This window comes from Ylistrum balloti, unplaced genomic scaffold, assembly GCF_031769215.1.
Source record: "Ylistrum balloti isolate Yb309-2 unplaced genomic scaffold, AGI_CSIRO_Ybal_v1 Utg369562, whole genome shotgun sequence".
Taxonomy (NCBI): Eukaryota; Metazoa; Mollusca; class Bivalvia; order Pectinida; family Pectinidae; genus Ylistrum; species Ylistrum balloti.
In genome coordinates this window covers 716,835-739,214 of record NW_026781862.1, presented here as the reverse complement: position 1 = coordinate 739,214, position 22,380 = coordinate 716,835, and the positions used below count along the sequence as shown (strand labels likewise).

At 34.3% G+C, this 22,380-nt stretch overlaps 1 protein-coding gene across 1 annotated transcript; it reads right to left on the bottom strand.

The window, feature by feature from the left end:
- Positions 1-227: 227 nt before the first annotated feature.
- LOC132544803 (protein strawberry notch homolog 1-like) lies at positions 228-22,233 on the bottom strand. Its single transcript, XM_060208485.1, has 31 exons — positions 22,216-22,233; positions 20,952-21,077; positions 19,987-20,136; positions 18,473-19,282; positions 17,041-17,152; positions 16,570-16,779; positions 16,258-16,342; positions 15,741-15,831; positions 15,194-15,355; positions 14,294-14,429; positions 13,850-13,955; positions 13,269-13,422; positions 12,797-12,979; positions 12,414-12,511; positions 12,033-12,184; positions 11,279-11,473; positions 9,736-9,948; positions 9,245-9,387; positions 8,223-8,351; positions 7,864-7,999; positions 7,540-7,652; positions 7,016-7,087; positions 5,844-5,943; positions 5,653-5,727; positions 4,689-4,835; positions 4,040-4,134; positions 2,843-2,935; positions 2,196-2,342; positions 1,670-1,746; positions 927-1,123; positions 228-541 (listed from the first exon to the last, which is right to left on the bottom strand). Exons 1-31 carry the CDS (start codon positions 22,231-22,233, stop codon positions 408-410), a joined length of 4,659 nt encoding a protein of 1,552 aa, XP_060064468.1. The 3' UTR covers positions 228-407.
- Between the last annotated feature and the right edge of the window lie 147 nt (positions 22,234-22,380).

Here is a 22,380-nt window from a genome sequence, read left to right as displayed (position 1 = left end):
ATTACATTAGTCATTTTAATAGTATCTGGTTATTGCAAATATCTGGTATTCCTTGTGACATTTTTTTTACTTTATCTTTTCAGTAAATGATTTTTCACCACTACCTAGCATTAATCATTGTTCCAAGATAACAGTAATGCATACAGATAAACATTCAACAATTTACAAAATCTTGACTATGGTAAAAGTGATAAGATCTGTCTTTTCCAGAAAACCTTTCGATGAATGATATTGAAGCAACTAGCAAAGTAATACTTAGACAATGGATTTGTGCATTAGGAAGCTGCATCCTTTATACTTTTATGTTTTTAAAAATCCTTTTTTAAAATTGATCTGATGTAACAAAAGAATGAAATGCTTTGGAATCTGATGAAGGTACAAATGGAGTGAAGTTTCCAGGAACAGTCTCAGAAGAGAAGAGGCATACTGAGGTGTGATGAATTCTCTTCGTGTACGGGATGCTTTTCTGTGAATGTCTGTTTACAGTCCTGAGACAGAATGTTGCATAAAGGAAGGACACAGTTATTGGGAATAAGGCTACCTGTAATACAAAAACAAACAGAACATGTCATACAAAATCATAAAATCACAGCTTCATATGGCAAAACACATCATATATCAAAGGGCCTGTTCGTAAACCGATATTTCACATGTAAGCAAGTGAATTTTCACCAGTTTAGCAATTTAGTTTGAACAATTACACTTACAAATTCGGCCTATCAAGTAAAATGGGAAATATTTATTTGAACAAGTTTCATCATCTGCATCTTAACAAAGGGGATGGTGCATGTTCTATTTATTCATATAAAATTGTTGAAAAAAATGTAGAACAAATTTTGGGTTGCAAACAAAACTAATTCTCAAGCAAGGTCAATCCAACAGCCTCATCTGTACCTGGAATTACTTTTTCAAAAATTTTTACTTACCAACAATTCTTTGGCCACTGTCTGTCCGTAGACGTATGATTTGCATCTTGGAGTTGGCTCCCCCTGGCATTGAAGCAAGGACTCCCTCTACTTTGCTCCAGACGCTGAGAACGGATCCGCTAAGTACATGGAATGTTCGACTCCTGAGTCCTACCTCACATGGCAGACCCAGACTCACCTTCTTACAGTTGCCCTTCCTGTAATTAGTTTGCACTTTAATTAGTCTACACTTCAAATACTGAATGTATTTTCTTGGCTCATCTCAAACTACATGTATACACAAAATTAGGATGTGTCACTTTCTGGTCACCTATAATTGACACTGCTAGAGTATATTCTGTCGATGTCCTAACTGTATGGTATGGTATAAACTATGAAACTGTTTCCTGTTTATATGGTTCAGATCTTGACAACGATTCTTTCAATTTTGTGACAACAATGTTATCTGTTAACTATCTAAAGTTGTTGTATTTTCCCAATACATAATAAATACAAATAAGGAACACTTTACAACAGAAAATTGTATTCCTATGAATTAAAAAATGCCTAACAACAGGCCATTAAAACAAACAATGAAAAGTCAAAAGGTCAGTTTCCTGTATATCCTGTTATACTGAGAGAATTTTGTCCACTCCTAAGTTCTGATTAGGTAATGGGGTCCTGTCACTATTATATTTAAGTTCCATCACATGGGAGACATTTCACACAGAACTATAAATGATGTATAACTACACAGTACCTACCAATAAGCATGACTGCAAATTTTTGCAGATAAGTTGTATTGGTCATCCCATATGGGCATGGCAACATCTGGAAGTACCTGTAAATGATACAATGTACACTACATGAACACCGCATTCTGTTTGTTTCATTTCATACAAAATTACCTGACAAATATACTGTAAAACATGACAAGATTGGGGACACTTACTAGTGCAGTTTAAAAAGTACTGACTACTTGAATGTATAAAATTTTTGGGATATCAATGGAGAACAGTGAGTAAGAATCAATAGAGATGGACAAGTACCATAGTACAGACAGAAAACGTACAAGGTTGGGCAAATGACCCTTTACCTTTCTTTGTCTGATCAAGGAATCAAAACTCTATTTAAATGGCTAGTGTGTTACCATGGTGCCACTTGATAATATGTCACATTTGATAAAACGTAAACCAACCCATACAAAAGTAATATTTTCATCTCCTGATAAAACCATCAGTTCCAATAATAGTTACTAGCGGAATTTAGAAACTGCCTAAACTACTGTACCTTTTTGTACTTTTTCTTGAGATTAGACAGAGCCTCTGTATGGACCTGTCTGCCAGTGTTTGGACGGTATACATTGTACATCTTCTCCTTCTTCTTACTCAGCCCGTAGTACACTGCCAGTACTGCTGTCTTCTTCATGCTTCTCTCCTACAAATTGAGATACAGTCACTTATCACAACGAGATCACTTACCAACTTCTGTGTCAAAAATTCATCTAACGTCTATTTTGTCAAAAATTCATCTAATGTAAATGTTTTTAATATGAGGCAGTCAAATTTTAGCACATTTTCACTTTTGAGTAAATAGACATAATGATAAATTCATGCATCTACACTAATAACTATATAATTAGCATTAAGAAACTCCAATTAGTTTTATTTCATTATAGCACACAATCTTCAGCATGGAAAACAACGAAAATAAAATTACTGTTATTTGCTATCTCCATTTACAGTATATTTTATTTTGGTAACAATGTATTTATTTATCAAGCCAACAATACCACATAATATGTTCATCAAAAACATAATGCTTTTTTCTACAGGCAAACAATAGAACTTAAACAAAAATGGATAGAAAACTTAATCACAAGATATATCAAAATCTAAGCTTACACATTAAAAATTATTGAAAAATGTGTGTTATACCTGTGTTGAGACATAAAATCCATCCTCAGAACCTGTATACTTCCTCCAGATCTCTGTGGCTCCAGTCCAGGACATACCCCTCTCCACGGAAAACTGAAAATCATAAAAATATAAAAATTAGTTAATTGAATCATATCTCAAATTTCTCTTCTTGCGATTACAAGTTGTAAGCCAACATCTTTCAGTTCAAAGATTCATGTCAACTAGTCCAAAGATGTTAAACCACACATTAACATTATTCAGCATAGTTTAGATTTAATATATAAATTTTATAACTAACTATCCTCATGGGTTAATGACAAATCTCAATCCAAATGATTTGCCATTTCCCTGGACTAAACAAGTGAACTCTTTACAATGAACAAGCTTCAGTGCTTGTGCTGGACTCCTGTTCTTTTTCAACACATACTTTTATGACATTTTACAAAGTGGTCTGTTTGTGGTAGCTGGTAACTACCATGTTGAACAACATGAAGAGATATGTCACATGCTATCCAGAACTTTTCACATTAACAACACAAGCACAACCAGACAAGACAGTGAGAAATCTAAGCTTCCAATTATTTGAAGTCCAATGATACCCACTTAATATCATGTTCCATTTGTCAGGGGGAAATGTGATAATAAGTGGAACATGACATTAACAGCTGACACATTTTTTCCAAAAGTGTAAACCCGGAAGTTAATTTACAGGTGCACCAAACTGACTTGTATCTAATAGAATTTTTTTGAAGACAATGAATTTGTAATTTGATTTGTTTTTCCAGTAAGAACAGTGATTTTCCTTAACTTTTGTTTGTTTATTCTTTGAAATATCTAAACCACTATCATAAATTATTGTGAACGATTATAAAAATTCATGTCTTATTCAGTTTACACGTGGTCAGATTCGTACACAACATTACAATGTGATCAGCCGATGTTTTGCCATATTTTTACTGTATAGGATTCATAAAATTGCCTCATAACAAAGATAATATATATACAGTGTGTATTTTTCCAATTCAAATCAAATTTGTTCTGCAGATCGTAACTCTGCATTGCATATATGTACCACCAGTATCATTGTATGTACAAACAAGATAATGTTGAACTTTACACAATGAAAAGTTTTGTTTCCCAATTTAATTTGAAGTACCATATATGTTCTACATTCACCCTAATTATTGTTTACTATCCGGATCCTGTAAAACTTACTGTGGTGAGTTCTGTCCTGGCTGTGTTTGTGGCTGTGTTTCCTACAAACACCCTCGACTCTAGTTTCTTTACACTTTCTCCTCCAGAACCAAGATCTGTAACAGTTCATAAGATATTTAAATAACCATTTATTAGCTAGTCAGTCATTAAGAGTTGAAAAATGATTGAAACTGGTAAATTAAAAGAAATAGTGATCAATATTGACTTGGAACAGGCCACAATTTACTTTTGAAATAAAATCTAACATAGTCTTCGGCTCAATGAGCATTACTTATTACAGGGAAATGATGAACTGTTGGTTTATATTTTTACCAAAACTACAATACGTGTGGATGGGCTTATTATCAGACATCAGATTTTTGTGTGATAAAAACAGACTATAACCTTCACAATCGTATATCCTGTATGGGAACCAAGACAAGGCAGATAAACTGAAAACTCCCTATTTCAAGGTCATCTTTTGAAGGTTCAACTCTATTCTAAGTATATCTGACAATCGAGACAGCAGAAAAGCCAATGTATTCCTACAGGGATTGATAGGTAGACACTGGGCAATACACCTGACTATTGTGAGGAACCTATGCAATGTCAACATGACAGGCTGTGATCTTAATTTCACAATAACAGTGCGCTACAGTTTTATATTTACCAAGAATGCCCATGTCCCATCTTCCATTCCTCTTGGCCTCCAGAATGATGGCCATCAGGGTCTGTGAGAAATGCTTGAACAGAGCATTCTGTAGAGCGACCTCCATACCAAGGATTCTGTTGAGGAATTTACTGATGTTGTTGTAATCTGAAATGCAAGAGATATTTGTAGAAGTTACTCATTATAAAAAAATGCTATGCCAATCAAATTCAGATCTCGTTTAGTAATGAAACATACAAACAGAAGTATGGTGAAAAAAAATCTGTCATTGTTATTAAACCTGACACCAAAACATAGGACTAGTTGTGCTGATGATGGCATAAGTCGACCATTCATATAAAAAAAACTCAGCGAATACAAGGCTTCTGATTATTGCTTCATTATAAATCTGATTAAAATGGCAAAGTAGATGTTGGACCGGATTCACAGGCAACATCATAATTATGATTTTCTTTTATACAAGACAATACACCTTTCATTCTTAATGTGTTTACCACATAATGTCATGAGAATACCAGAAGTAACACCACCATATCAAAACTTTTATAGCCATACTCATACTCCACTCCTTTTCATCAATCAATTAATTAATATGATCAATAACTGACACACTGTGGGAAATTTTCATCAGTGTGGTTGTAGTCATGCATAGTCAAAGTCCCAAAGATGTTGCTTTTTTGTTCACTATCCCCAATCATAGTAAGGAGTATTACAAGGGTCAGGGTTCTTGTATTAACATTCTTCATTTAATCACAACTTGTCATGACTTAACATCTACTCACTATGATATTGTACAAAACTGAATTTTAATTTAAATATTCTTGTACAACGGAACCCCATATCAAGATTTCAAATTATCCAAACGCATACAAGTCAAAATTTCACACTGATAACTGATCAGTGACCACAATGTAATATTTTCGTAGAATATTTTAATTTGTGTTATCAAAGACGTGCTGCATACCTTTATCTAAGATTGGAACATTAATTCTGTCATCCACAGTAACCACGCCAACTCCCACAAGACCCTTCCTGACATCTGGAAAACAAAACAGACATTCTTGTATGTAAATTAATACCATCATAACCAATGAATGGAACTATCACCACCATTCATACATAGAAGGCAGGTAACAATGAACAGTATAAACTTACCTGCATTAAAATCTCCCTGGTAATCTGAGGGAGGGGCAACCAGAGGACTCTCAAACCCTAATGATGATTTCATAACATTCTCCAGGGAAACACGGCCATACTGAAACAGTTAAAATACTAAATATAAAACTTGAAACTATAAAACTTTCTAGACAATTTCTTAAACACGAGATCCCAGGGCATCTTGGCACTCATTATTGTTTGGTCTTAAACGGTCCTTTCAAAAGAAGGATCTTTTCTCTTCTTTTCTATTCTTTCCTTATTTGCTCTTAATTGTATGAAATTTGTGAATTGCTTCAAAAAATTGTAATTATAATTTTTGACTGCCATATACAAGATGGCAGCCACACTAGTTATTTTATCTTTCTGTGATAGCGATAACAAACTTTCCTTATCAAATCCAAAATGGCTGCCATTTTATTTTTTTGACCAGCTTCAAAATCAAACAGGCACAACTAGGGACGATGGGAAACCTTCAGATGTTTGAGAAAGATCTGTCCAGTACTTCTCAAGAAATAGCAATAACAGAAATTGTTTACAGCTGGATGGACAGACGATGGACCACGGGCAAAGGACAATCTAGTTTCATTAGCAGACTTCATGTGCCCTTATCTTATTTACAGATTATTAAACGATATATGTTTTGTGATATTTTGTGACAATTTAAGTGTCAAATGCCTCTGCAAACTTAAAACACTATATGTTTTAACACGGATGATGTACATTTCAGAAAGTCTGACTAATTGGAGACCTTTGGTCAATTTATTCCAATCAATGCTTCATAAAGTCAAAACAAACTGTTTTCAGATTACGATACAAAATTGGACCTTGGCCTTTGATTGGACGATCTTTGCTCTCTGACTTATTGTTTAATTGTTGGCAACTTAAAAATATATCGAAATGAGATCAGTTTCAAAATATCATAGTGTATACCACGTTCAGAGACAAAAATATGAATTTGACTTGAAGTTTGAGGATATGTACCAATAGATATCATTGTGTATTGCCATTTACAAGATAATAAATGTTGACTTTCTAGATTCTGAAAAAGTGCTGTAGACCAAAACCTGATCAAAGTAGGATATAACATCTTGATAAAGTAATGTACTAGGTAGGAGGTTAACAACAAATGACAGCTGTATAAGAAATCCATTGATGGCCAGTTATCTTACCTTGTTATCAATGTTAAAGCGGCTGAGATCCCGTGATTCTGTTGCTCTTCTGTCACCATGGGTGAGTGCTCCCTGTTAAAACAATATCAATACATGAAAATCCTCACAAATCTTCCTATAATTTAATAATAATTTAAAATCAAACATCAACAGTATATAGTTTCAATAAATCAATCTGGTCACTACTTAGAGCAAATTCAAAGTATTTATCTGTCATAAAGTCTAGAAACATACGTTTATCAGTCATAAACACCTTCCAAAATAAAAAATTCTTAATAAAAGTGTAACCAAACTGTAATTCTCTGAAGTAATAAGATAACTTCTTCAAATGAAAAGATACAGATTACCATTGTCTACAGAAATTTCTTTCACTTCAATATTCTCCAATATCAGTCTAAAATTAAACACATTGTTCTGGCATCTCAAAGAGAAAGTTATTCTGAAGTCATTCCACAACTCCTTACTGTGAGTCAAGAGGTTATGTGTTGCTCTCTGACCTTATTCTAGGTTAAATAAACGCTCACCAAGCTTTCCAGACGTTTTGCTACAGTAGAAGCAAATCTCTGCTCTCCTGCTAGTTCCGAGATCAAAAACAGATACTCTGGGGCATGTACTTGGTTAGATCTGTGGGTGCGACCTGAAAATAAATACGTTACATTTGAGGTCTACTTAAATAATCAAATAATTTTCTTTAATATTTGGAATTTCAGTGTTAAAATGATCTGGAAATATAAAGCACTGACTGTAGGTCTTGGGAGAAACAGTGAATCAAGTGTATGCATGTATTCATAAAGTAGTTATGATATATTTCTCCCACAAATTCAATTCCTGGTATAATGCTATCTTACCAAACTGTTGTATAGCTCGGTCAGCACTCCATGGCAACTCCAAAGTGATATGAACACGCCGCCTTTGATTGATTGCTCGCCTATCAGCCTGGAGAGAGATACCTGAACTAGCTGCCTCAGAGATTATGGCTATATTCTGTTGGAGTAAAAAAAATCACTTCAATCCGTCAATTTGTGAAAAGGATTTTTTCATAAAATGTCTGATAATAAGTCCACATAGTTTTTGCTGTTCATAGAACCATGAACTAAAGGTGATTGAAATTGTCCTGTAATAAGCCCATCCACTGAATTTCAATCAGTAATAATGTTCCCCTTGCCATTGCAGTGTAAGTACAAACATGGTAATTAATATTATTTACCTTTTCACCATCCATAAACCTTTGTTTCTCTGTAAGGTTTAAGTATTCCAGTGGTACATCCGAGGCACTGCGTGACTCGTAACTGATGCCATCATCGGTACTGACAACACGTCCCTTCCTACCAGTCATCTATAATAAAACAAAGAGTCTCCTCATTCAAAGCTTCAGTAACAAAGCAACACTGTTAAACTAGTATCACTACGGTGGGACTTGAAAGATATTTGTTCTGGACTCAGCATATACATCCCTGTTGAAAATAAGCAAAAGAATACCTCCTATAAACCTGAAGTAATCAAAGATTATGAGTCTCAACTCTTATAACAATGTTGTTACAAGACAGGTTCTGTACAAAGTATTCTTAGATCTATCTTGATACATATTAAATATGCATGTCTGAATTATGTCATGACCAAATCCAAGACTGTCACTTAGCATTTAATTGGCTTTAAGACACCAAAATATTCCACTCTATATACAATCAAATATTTGATTAAAAAGATACATAAATTATTAGAGAATTACTAAGTCCAACAAGAGGTTCAATTAAGTGTAAAATTTGGGCCAGATCTAGACACTGTGACAAATAATGTGTAAAGCATTCCTGTTTACATAGGTCATGCAAGTTTGTTAAGGAAGCACTTGCTATTACTTCAATACTGTTCTAAACTTTTCTTCTCAACCACAACCAAATGCTGTAGGTACAGCATATGGCCCCCTAACTTTATTGAGGTGAGCTAGAAATGGCTTTATGAAGAAGTTACAATAACTAATTCACATAAGTTCAATATCAAAACATATATATAAATGACTGCAACCACTCTCCCTACAATTACTTAATTGTGCAGAGGGCAGGAGTATAATATATACTACAACCTGGTAATCATGTATATGATAACAATCAAGCATCATGATGGCTATCTAAAGAGGAATCTAGTCTACCTCTCCACTGTCACATTTTCTGTGCAACCAAGTTCCTATCTTACCCTTGCAACATTTTCTGTGCCACTGACTTCATATCTTACCTCTGCAACATTTTCTGTGCCACCAAGTTCATCTATTAGGTGATCTAGTAAGTTTGGAGGCAGTTTGTCTCCTACTTCTTCCAACATATCCAATAGTTCTCTTTTCATAGACACAGCTCTTTCCACACTATCCATACCAAGTACTGAAACAGCAACATTTTATGGTACAATGCTGAGGATTTTTATACCTTTCCTTTCAGAGACATGTACCTCTATCTTTGAGAAAATACAGTTATCAGCAGAACATTCGATTGTTATTCATGATCAATTTGCTTTTTTCCTTTTTTTTTACGATCAGTTTACCTAATAACCTACTTTGCCAGTAAGATTTGTTATAGTGCTGCTATTTCTCGTAACATAGATGATCACTCACCTGGTCAATGATTTGTTATTATATAAGCTTCAAGTCTGTTGTCCAAACCATTTAATATATTCATCAATAACAAAATTTGTGGTGATGAAAAGTTAAAAAGATGCTATCACTTCCTTACCTGGTTGGTTAGAGCTGTTATTGGTGGTGTTATTATTGCCAAAGTTGTTGATATTCTCTTTGGTACTAAGATTTTTCTTCATCAGACCGGCAGCTGCCAACTGTTTGTCAAACTCCTCATCTTCATCCATTTCCTTTCCTTTCTTCTTTTTCTTCTTCTTTGTTTTCTTCGTTTTCTTCCTGTTTGCTTTATTTTTCTTTTTCAACCATGGATCTGTATTCCATAAAATTGGCCATATAGATAAGCTCTAGGGCATTTTCATCATTATGTAACCATGTAAATTTGACTTATTACATCTTCTTGAAAGGCATGAACAATCAAAAAGGTCTAGACTATTATGATCAGTGCTCAAAAGGAAATAATGCTGGAATACTTTCTTCATTTTTGATTCTCATTCTACAATATGGTATGTTCTGGTATCTTTCAACCACTCAGAAAAAAAATCTTTTATACATGGTTTGTCCTGATTTTTCATACCAAGATTCGAGCAGTTTTCTCACACTTTTTCTCAGTTTTCCATGTGTATTTTTTGTCCAAACTTGCAAGAAATAGAGATTCTATGTTTTTACTTTAACATAATTAAGATAACAAAACAGTTAAACTTGAAAAATAGTTGATACTTGAATAAAACTTCAGCAGTTTTATAAGTGTTCCATTTTGGAAACAAGTTCCTTAATTCATTATCTTCTCTGCTGAAGAAGAAATGCATATTTACATCAAGAAAGTATGAAATCAAGTATTCCTGAGAAGATTCCAGCTCTTTTCCAGCACTGACCCTAAATTTCATTACTTCTCCAGCATTGACCCAAAACGCCAACACTTTTTATCCCCTGTCTAAACCATATTTATAACTAAGACAATAATGTATGCACAGAGATCATGACACTGCAACAATCATCAATTGACAAACTTGTGTTCTTGAAAGGTCAGCGGACTCCAAATTTCTTATTTTAAATTAATTATGGTAAAATATCTGAAGTAGAAGAAAAATAACACATCCAAAGAGCATCCATTTTACAAAATAAAAAAATACATTTTGCCCAATAGACAAACATCCTAACCAACTAACAATGCCAAAAATGACCTTTATCGATCACATTGTGTGTTATCATCGCATCAATCTATATGATATTTTTGGTGTTGTTTGAGTAGATCTTCAACACAACTGAAATATCAATAATAAATATTGTCTTTGGGTGTTCAAGTACTGGTTCCAACTCGCATCAGTATTTGTCATTACACCCATGTTTTGTGATCTGCTGCCAAAAATGTAACCACATATGTATGTACCTTTAACATGAATGAAAATAATTCTGACATGTCTTTCCTTAGTTTACATAGCAATTACACATTATTCATTGATAACATTTCAGATTAAAATAGCGAAAAAGTATGTTAAGTGTGCAAGTAGTGGTCAGATGAATCTAACGCAAACTATAAAATAGTGACAAGATTCTGGTTCACACTTCCTATGATGGTTCATTGGTTTAGAAAGAAAACTTAAGAACAAGAACACAAGAATATTTTCATGTGCAACATTTACCATCATCACTATCAGATCCACTGCCAAATGGGTTGAAGTCATCTACATCGCCCTCAGACTCTGAATCGCTGTCAGCTCCAAAGTCTACACTACTAGCATCCGAGTCGGACTTGAGCCAATCTGAGTCACTTTCATCAGAATCACTTGAGCTACCATTCCCTCTCTGCTTCTTTGCCTTTTTAGAAGTTTTTTGGTCTATCAAGGAAGAAGTATTTAGCATGATTGATGTCATCTTGAATAAAAAGTGATGGCTATCAGTTCTAATCCTTAATATATACAATATTCTGGTGAAGTATTAATTAACTTCTGAATGACATTGATAAGCTCTGTGCATTGAGTATCTATTCACCAGGTTTTTATCATTTTAGTTGCCAAATTAAAAAACTTGAAATTTAAACAAATTGCTGAAATTTAAATGGACAAATATTTACTTACAGGTTTAGAGCAAAGTTGGCAACTTTTACAAACACAAAACATTCCTGTGGTTTGTTATCTCATTGGGAGACATTACAGAGAAGAGTAAATGTTTGTGCACTTGGAGTAATATGTTTCAGTTTTCAAAGTCACAACACAATGTAACTTCATCAGAAATGTTAAAAGTCTTCATTATAGATTTTGATATAAACACTTTCAATCTTGAAAAATCTTTTACAGACAAAACTCTTTTTTTGATAATCTTTTCAAATTTTTTAAATGGAATTCCAAACTGACAAATTGATATTCATATTCTTACAAGTCTTATAAATGAATTCACCTTTTTTTCTCTTTTTGTTGTTGTGATTTTCTGGTGTAGGAGGGTTACTGTTATCAAGGAAACTGGGGTATCCACCAATTCCGAAAATATCAAAGGTTTTCCTTCGATCAGGTGCTGGAAAATGTTTCTCAACTAATGTTTGAAAAACACCCCTGCAGATACAACACATTATTAATAGAAACATACATGAGAATCTAATTTATAAGGAAATGACCACAATTCTAACATTAACTGGACTCTTTTCAACTTTAGAACTATAACTAGTAAAATTTGCATTCTTTACAGAGACACTGCCCTAAATCAAGATTCATAGTAACAAGGTACAAACTAGGCTGACCGGAGGTTAAAATCAATTACTGTTCCAGGAGAAACAGAACTTACTTGGTTGTGGATACAAAGTCATTCAGTTCTCCTCCACTCTCCTCCAACTGTTCTAGGGTTCTAGCTTCTCCTGTTGACTGGAGACCAATCACAACACACTGCAACATCACATAACAATAATGAACACTCCAACAAAATTACCATAGAATACCATAAAAATTAGCATAATCTTTTAACTTACTAAGACACTGAATCTTCCATCAGTTCTTTTCAATTTTAAAAGTCAAATGAATTATTTAATTAAAAAAAACCATCAGCATAAAAAGCACTAAATATGGCTACATTTAAGTTTATAGAACGGTTTGTTCAGTGTTGATTTGATCAGTTGCTTGGGTTATACTTTTACTATGTAGGTATCAGGATATTCTAGATCTAGTGCTTGCCTTGCCATTCCTGACAGCTTCCCTCGCCAGACGGACACAATGATTGACTTTTGCCGATATACACAGGTACTTGAAGAAGCGCTGATGTGCTGACCAGAATTGACCCCACATTGTCTTCTTCATCCTCTGTTCGGCATCTATCAGCTCTGCAGCTTTCTGGAATCTGTCTCTAGCCACAACCCACTGAAGAAAATGACCAGTAAGTGAGTCATCGTAACAAAACAAATCTAATGGCTGTACAAGTGGGCATCTGTGTCGACTCCCATGTAAATCAATTTTCTCAAACAGATAAACATGAAAATGATCAAAAGCATCATGAGTCTAAAAAAATCAATTGTTAAGTTATAAGTAGATCAATTTTCTCTGGAGTTCTATTTATTACAAGCAGTTATTTGGTTTGAAAGGAGTTTTGACATAGCAAAGGTAAAATCAATTCTGTCAATTCTACTGCTTATTGCAATATTCTACTCACCATCTTCACAGCATCATTGTACACTTCCACAAAGTCCTTCTCTAGAGGAATTTCTTCAATTCTGAAAGAGACGCCTTTGAAGCTAAGTTGCCTGGCAATGTACATGCCACGCAGTTTCATGTCCATAGCAACCAGTTCCATTGCACCAACACCCCTGCAAAAAATTGAATAATAATACTAAAAAGTAATAATAAAAAGCATAGTTTTTAACTAGAGAATTATTCTAAGAGATGACAGATGAGAAGTGATGTTTCTGTCTACACTGTTCTTTTTCCATGAAAACTGATTCTATCAGCTCTCCAGTACAAACACATATATATCTGATAAAACACTGAAAACATCAGAGATTCAATTTTGAATTAAACAGTTGGTTCATTAAATAAGTCAGAGAAGATAACAGGTCTGAGGTTGCAATACTATATTTTATCTGATTGAATTGCTGAAAGATTCTGTGCCTAAAATTTCATGAAAACATGAAACATCCTTCTGATCTCCATCATATACCGGACTTTGTCAGTTGATCATTTTTTATCATACAGCAGTTACTTTTAAACTTGGTATAATCAACAAAGAACACCAACCTCCGCTCCACAGCTTGAATGAAGTCATTAAATTCAGTGAAGGGCGTGCCTTTTCCCCACAGGCCAAGTCTTGTCATGTATGCCATGTTCTTAGGTTCAGAAGCACCTACAGGTGAAATGTGAACATGATGATTTGCATATCTGAGGAAAACTCAACAAAAACAGAAAAGGCCCCAGCGTAACAGATTTGCATCTGCTATATTGGATATCTGGATATCCTATTTGCATATTAATGTAAAAACTGATGTTGGATTTGTAATATGAATTGCTCGTTAGTATGCAATTAACTTACTCAATTGAAAATGTTGTTGTTTATATCTGGCACACACATCTGTGACTTTTGGTTTACAAAATGTTAATGTTCCTCTACAGTAAAGACTGAGACTTTATCTGACCAGAAACATTGATATTACTGTCCAACTAGGTAGAAATACAGGACTTTACCTGTGGCACTTGCATATACGATGCGAGCCATTGGCAGACGATTCTGTAATTCCAGCACTGTCTGTCCTGTCTTTGTAGGCTTACTACTCCCAACAGGACATAGATTCTTAGCTTTGTGACATTCATCAAATATAATCTGTAGACTGTCAAGGAATATCATCAATTCTTCCACAAATTATTGAAAGGCTAAACATATTGTAATACATACATTTGTAACTTTAAATGTGAGATATAACCAATCACATGCAAAACAATAAACACTTTTTCAAGGATGACTATCAACCGCCAAATTTGAAATTTTGAATACATTTTCCATCAAATCAGTGAAATTTGTGCAAAATGTAAAACCATTGGTCTGATAAGGGTGACTGTGTAGTCATGGAAACATCACACTCACATCTTCTAGTGGTTGTGTTATTAAGAACTTTAATTCTACTGACATTACATACCCGAATAAAATGTACTGAAATATTGAGAATAATATATTCAGTAATTCTCAATGCAAGGAAAACAAGAGCCGTCAAAGTCCAAGAAGGCTGTCTGTTAGCCAATTTGTAATATATGCACACAACTTGGGATCATATCAAAACGATGTTTTAATCAGCCTCACAATATACAATGCACAACCAGGGAAAAACATCGGAAATGTAAGAATGTCCATCAAGTTGCAGTAAAAAGATTAAACTGATGTTGATACTGATGGCAGTAATTGGAGAAACTGGAGGTTCTACAGTAGGGTGGCTTAAAGAAACACCTATAATTTATTATTCATTAAAATTTCAGTAACCTTACAATGCAAACACACAGTTAACAGCAATATAAATGTAGAATCTGATACACTTCAAGCTTTTCCACATCAAACGAATGTAGTATATGTATAGAAATATTTGATAAGGATACACAGCCATCAAAGTCCCTGCCACACCACTTGAGAAGCTGTTTTAGCCTTGTCTTGTACTTGCCACCAGATTGACTTTCTCCAATCAGGGAGGAATATGTAGCAAAGATAACGCCCTTCTTGACACTACCGTTTTCTTTCGAAGAGATCTTTGCATACTTAAACTGTAACACAGACCACACTTATACACAATTGATGATAAAATGACCCTGTTATAACTTTAAACTACTATAATCGAGTTAAATTATGTTGAAACACTGAACAGTAAAATTACTCTGTAACACATATTCATTTTTATCTTTATTTCAGCAAGTATTCTTTACCTTCATTATTGATATCTCATCATTAAGTAATAATAGATACCTTTTTCAGAATATGCACAGAACAAGTATTCAAATTCTGAATTATAGTTTCTACTTAAATTTCTTAAAACTGGAGAAGATAATATTTTTTACAACTTTAAAGCCTTTAATGAAAAGTCCGTAATCTACAGGTAACATCTGGACCTGATAATAAATATGGTTGTTTGTAGATAAAAAAAAAGTTTACCTTGTTTAAGGCATGTACTTCTATTCTTCCAGCTCCAATATCCCTCAGGTCTCGCTCGGCATCAACTCTAAGGTCATTAGAAACACTGAGCCTACAAGACAGATAGGGAGTCTAAACATACTATCTGTGCATAGTTAAAAGTTACCTCATTCCTGGTACTCACAATAACACGAGTTTAATTTGCTCTCGTATAAAATCTTATGTCAACAGAGTTTTGAAGTCACACCAAAACACTCAAAAACAGATATTTCAGCTTTTCATAACAAACTCTAGCTTATTCTTTATGGCTACTCTGTTTCCAAAATAGTAAAATGAGTAAAATTTATACTATGGAAAAAGTTTATCTGTTTTCAAAAATTCACACTAGCTGTATGGTGCAGACAGAAATTTCTATATTGTTGGTGGTGAATATATAGCTGCTAATTGAACCCATCTGAGAAACTTCATTATACTAGTCATTAAACAACAAATATTTTCATTTATACACTTATCAACATTCTTGGAACATGAAACACACCATAATGCTCTTTTCCTGCCCTGGATGTAGTTTTCATAAATTATTCCTGCAATAGTTCTACCTTTTCCGACACCAGCACCATCACCTGTAAGAGAAAAAGCCAAGCATGTTTAAGACATATAGTAATACATACATATACACTGTAAATTACACTACTGAATTCTGATATCATTCTGTTTTAAGATTTGATACAAGGCTGTCTGCCATTCAGAATGAGCCACACTTTTTTTTATTTCGAACAAAAATTCTATTGCTCCAGTTACCTGCTTTGATTTCCTAGAAACATGATTATGAAGCCAGTTAAATATTTACCTATAAGGAATCCACCTCGCTCTCCACAAGGTAGGATCATGTCGTGTCGCTGTGAGGCATACACAATAGATTCCAACTGTAAGGCAGAAAGGTCTCCATAGTCAATGGTGGAGTCGGGAATGGACAGCTTGTACCAGATGTCAGAGGATTCGACGCTGGACAGGGAACTTGTTTCTACCACTGGATCAGGATGTTTAACACCAACAGACACTGTGAGGAAAGAAAATACAAGCTTCATGATACTGCTACTCATGTACGTCTGGTAAAGGCGGGATTATGGAACATAAATGTTTTATCAGTGAACATTAGTGGAGACAATAGCCAAGATTAGGAAACTGATTTTAAATTCTTTGTGAGAATCAGCAAACGCAAATTTGTGCTAGGAGGTATGAGTGTAGTATATGTAAAATGAGGAGACTGATGTACATACTAATACTTAAAAAATGGTAGCAAGGAAAGAGGCAAACCTACGTTTACTAGGCATATAGTCGGCATACGTTTCTGCATGTCCAAGCTCTTCCACTTCATCCTCAACTTCTTCATCTTCCAAGAAGGAAGGTGCAGTCATTCCAGCTAGGCTATGCTAAAAGCAAAAACATATGAAAACTATGCTTATTCCATTTAAAAAAGAACAGAATCATCCTTTTTGGTATTTTTATAAAAGAAAATGAGTACCCTACTTTCTGGGTTTTACGTGGCATCAGTACAAAAGTCCAAACAGTCAAGTTTTGTCCTTTTTTTCTATTTGATCCACAAATAAGTCCCATCAGAATATAAGCTGCACCCTTTTTTATGATATAATAACTGCTATGTTTATCACTATCATTTTTGAAATGTTTGATAAAGTTTGCAAAGGAAATATGCGACAAATAATCCTTAATTTTATAGATGTATTTTGTAAATTATTCTGGTCATTTAGAATTTATCAAATATTAAACTCATTAGTATTGTCTACGCCCAGATATACAGTAAATAAAACAATCTCTCCCCTAAGTCTGTACTGTTAAATATAAACAAATCTCCCCTAAGTCTGTACTGTTAAATATAAACAAATCTCCCCTAAGTCTGTACTGTTAAATATAAACAAATCTCCCCTAAGTCTGTACTGTTAAATATAAACAAATCTCCCCTAAGTCTGTACTGTTAAATATAAACAAATCTCCCCTAAGTCTGTACTGTTAAATATAAACAAATCTCCCCTAAGTCTGTACTGTTAAATATAAACAAATCTCTCCTAAGTCTGTACTGTTAAATATAAACAAATCTCCCCTAAGTCTGTACTGTTAAATATAAACAAATCTCCCCTAAGTCTGTACTGTTAAATATAAACAAATCTCCCCTAAGTCTGTACTGTTAAATATAAACAAATCTCCCCTATGTCTGTACTGTTCAATATTAACAAATCTCCCCTATGTCTGTACTGTTAAATATTAACAAAGGCCTGTGGATGTTGACAAAATTTCTATTAATCCCATAATATTTCTTGTAAGTTGCATCTAAGCTAACAAAACAATGTCAACTTTTCTACAATTTGACCTATCACAGAATGACCAATCAATCCCAGGGTTCAATAAACTACTGTAAACTTCTGATGGCTTCTTGCAATAGCTTTGAAGTAACCACGAAAGTCGGTAATCAATGTGATTCATATTAAAAGGTATGACTGAAAAATTCTACGAGAATGTTTTTATTGCAATTTTCAAACCATACTGAATACAATTACATATGACTGTTCTACACTATCTGTTTCCGTAACAAACATGTGGTGGGCAGGTACTTCACACAAGTATATTAGCCGCATGCCCGACACACAAGGAAAACTGTTGCTACTTATAATCCAGAAAATATGGTATATAACAATTACTTTAAATTTGCAATATCCAAAACGTATATTGAAAATTACCTGAAGACCACCACTCATATTTTTCATGACTGGCGCAGAAAAGTTTTTCATTTTAAGATCCTCATTGGACCACATTCTTGATACATCTTTATGCGACAAATTAGTTTTTATATTAGCAACATTGGTCCCAGTTGAGGCACTACTTGTTCCACTAGAGTTGACGATGATATTGTTTCTTGTGGGCACAGTAGATGGCACCTGTATGGCACTGGACGTCCTTGGAATAAGTAGAGAATCTCCACTTCGCTGCAGTAATGATACTGCATTCTGAAGTGACCTTCCAGTTGTGCCAGATTGACTTACAATCTGTATTGGAGAATTGGCAGATTGTAGCTGTGGTGAAAATGAACGTTGCTGTATGTGGGTTGGCAGCCCAATATGATTGCCTTGGACAAGTTCCCCAATATTTGAAACCCCACTTGCTGTTCCAACCACACCCTGTCCAACCATACCCTGTCCAACCACACTGGGGCCACCAATGTTTGGTACACCAGCACCTGACACTGCCCTTTTGATAATAATTTTTTTGCCTGCAAAAGATCCTCCTGCAAGGCTTCCTAGAGTAATTGCTCCACTGTTCTGGGGTATCTTGATTGCGCCTTGTGCTCCCCCGACCCGTGTTATTTTGATGATACGAGGAGTTGTGTTCCCAGATGCGGCACTAGCTGCTTGCTGTATGGATATTGGAATGCTGCTTGGACTGGCCACAGAATTCTGAATACTGGACTTGGGTATACGAATCATTGCAGGGGATGAAGCTGGCCTACCCAATGTAGAATGAAGGGCAACTTTCTGTGGACCATTTCCAACCTAGGAACAATGAAAAGTAAATTTTTAGCATCAATGATTTAACACCGATACAAGACAAACATCATTAGGACTCAACAAAGAAAAAACAAATTACATTAAAGCTATAATCCTTTATACCAAATATATCGTAACCCAAGGCAAAAGGTTTATTCAAATTTTTGTACTTCCTGTTCTAAAAATATTTCAATGTTATTGCATTTTATATTCTTTTCTGCCATTTTGAATTTTTTTCAAATATCTCAAAATGAATGAGAAGTGAAAACTTATTTGGAGAACTTACTACAACATACCAAGTGCTGTTATAATAATATACAAATAATGAAACAAATGACAGTATACTAGTATACAAACCCTAATACTGCCAATAATTTTTTTTCATATAAATTTTAAACTTGAAACTGAGTAAAGGCAATCAAAACTACCATACTTCTGACAAAAAGTATGAAAAATATTACAGAAAATGCACAATTTGTTCTGCTAGTATTTTGTGACTAATATTTATGACAGTGTGGAGAACCTTTTTGGTCTTTCACTCATGGAGTCAACATACAATGTATACAATGCTCACATAAAAAGGATACATCTGAAAGATTGTCACGTCTCCCTGTTGCCATTCAATGTAAAAGTAACGTCAGATATGGTGGCAATACACTAAACAAACCATTCCAATTGTTTTATAAACATCACTGAGACAATCTGTTTACCTGACTAGGTTGGGTCCCAACAGTAGGGATGACTTGGGAAGTAGATGCCAGTTGTTTCAAGGCATGAGAGAACACAGCTGACTGGCCCACCTGGGTTTGAGGAATGGCACTCCCATTCCATGATGTCACAGGTACTGTGACTGGTTGATTCTAAATGATACAATAAACAAAAACTTTATCAAAATATTAAAATATGTAACATGTTTACATGTCTGTCCTGTACCAGTGTCATAGCAAGTGTGTGGAATGTAAGGAAAAGGAAGTTACACAAGTAATTACATACTCATGCCACCCTGTGTTTGTGTCGTATAACTGCACACTCATCAGTCCTCTGTCACTATTCATAATGCTGCCAAACATGATGGAGGCAAATTGAATCCTCTCCTGGTCTCTGGTAGGTCATTGAATGATGTACTTTGTAAAATGTTTAATATATTGAGTCTTGTATCACTATCAGTTTTACTGTGGTAATTCACCTTTTGCATGTAAAAGTAAATGCCAGATAACTACATCTGTTCAAGGGATAGTTTTGTATTTTGATAGGTTCCTGTATATACAACAGCTGAATGAAACTCTTACTGAGATCTAGCAAGGATTACAAGTAACATTCCAAATAGATTTTTATTATTTCTCGAGTTTTCCCACTTATCTGACAAAGCTGTTAACATTGTAATTTACAATCTTATTATCTCAGAAATGTTATAACAAGTATTTGTGTGTATATATTTAGTTCATGCAGGGTTTTCCATAATTTTGTTAGTAGTAGGCTGTGTAGTGAAAGTAGGAGGCTGACCTGTCATGTACGTGTAGTCGTGTACGGCGACCAGCTCTTATGGAAAACCCTGTCATGTAAAGCAATATGTGGCTTTGTATAGCTTAGTATTAAGTGATATATGTGATATCAATTGTATGCAAGATTACATAACCAAAAATATCTTAATTTTTTACACAAAATCTTAGCTTGCCTTTGGTACTTCTTGATATGCTACATGGTTGATAGGTTCGTCAGCAACTGGTTCGTCAAAGTCATCAAAGTCTCCTAAGATTCCAGATTCATCTAATGCAGCTGATAAGATGTCAGTGAAGGAATTCTGAAAATCAGAAAAAAATATAGCCATCAAAATAATTTTTTCACACATCATTATTCTATTGAAGTTAAATTTTGAATCATTCACAAGTTTCAATCACAATACTTGATGTAAAATTTTAAAAAAAGATACACTGAAATAAGTCGCTATGGAGATAGATGATCCATCAGTGAAGTAAAACCCTTTTCACAATATTGATGATCATATTTTAACTACATACTGTAATCTATTAAACCTGTGGTTTCTACCTCGATTACGTTATGTACTGAAAGAAGGAATGTAAAGACAATTATTTCATAATTTTCTTGAATTTCCTTGCAATTCAGCATATGTTCAAACAATTTGTTGTGTACAGGATATCATCATTAATATTGTGTACAAGTGATTTTCAATTCCTGGATAATTAATTAAGCGAGGTCATTTGCAAATGGAGGGATAGGTTGAATTATTAACATAAAGTCTTCAAAATTGTTTTCCATCCCTCCTTAAAAAGGTTGTGTAAATTGACTTGTGATATTTTACACGTTCCATAACCAAACACGTTTTATCACTATTACTAAACAATAGTCCTTCATCGAAACGACTCATAATATTGGCGAACAACTCAGTTGACATCATTCATAACAAAAACTACATCCGAAGAAACATTGCAGCAGCTGATGAAAAAACTTTCGGTACATGTTCAAATGAAAAGTTCCTGTCGTTCGAGAAATGTTCGGAAATTTAGTTCCAAACGAATAGACACTGTTTCATCATTTCATACCTCAGCATAAGGCATGGCCGATGTCCTTCAATATTAAAAGTTCTACGGAGCCACAGTAGACTTTCCTACTCAACGTGTAAACTAATCTGAAGATCTGAACATACACAAATGAATAATGATCTAAACAAGTGATTTTCACTTCGCAATGGTTTTTATAAAGACATGTCATCATGACATGATTGCGAAATCATGATGAGACACTGACGAATATGCGTTCTTCGCTAACGAAAAAGAAACAAGGAAGGAGCACATGGGTACCAGTACTAAATAATGTTTAACCCTTAAGAAGTTGGAAAATAATCCATTTTTGATCATCATTGAATGCGTGGTGTATTTTATTGTTAATGAAACGACATTTCAAAGACCAAAACGCCTTACATTCGCTTCATTGGCCATCACTTGAGACACACGGCCGCACAGCTTTTCATTGCTGATTCGACTCCACCATACTCTTCATTACCCAGAGTTCCGTGCTGTGTGACGTCGAAGTAAAAGTTTCATTTTTTGAACCAATATTTAATTTTTTAAAGATATCGCAAAAGT

Coding starts and splice junctions, on each gene's coding strand:
- LOC132544803 (XM_060208485.1), bottom strand. Junction 4,836..5,652: donor TGTTCCAATCTTAGATAAAG/GTATGCAGCACG, acceptor CTTGCATTTCAG/ATTACAACAACATCAGTAAA. Junction 2,343..2,842: donor GATTTTATGTCTCAACACAG/GTATAACACACA, acceptor CTCAATTTGTAG/GAGAGAAGCATGAAGAAGAC.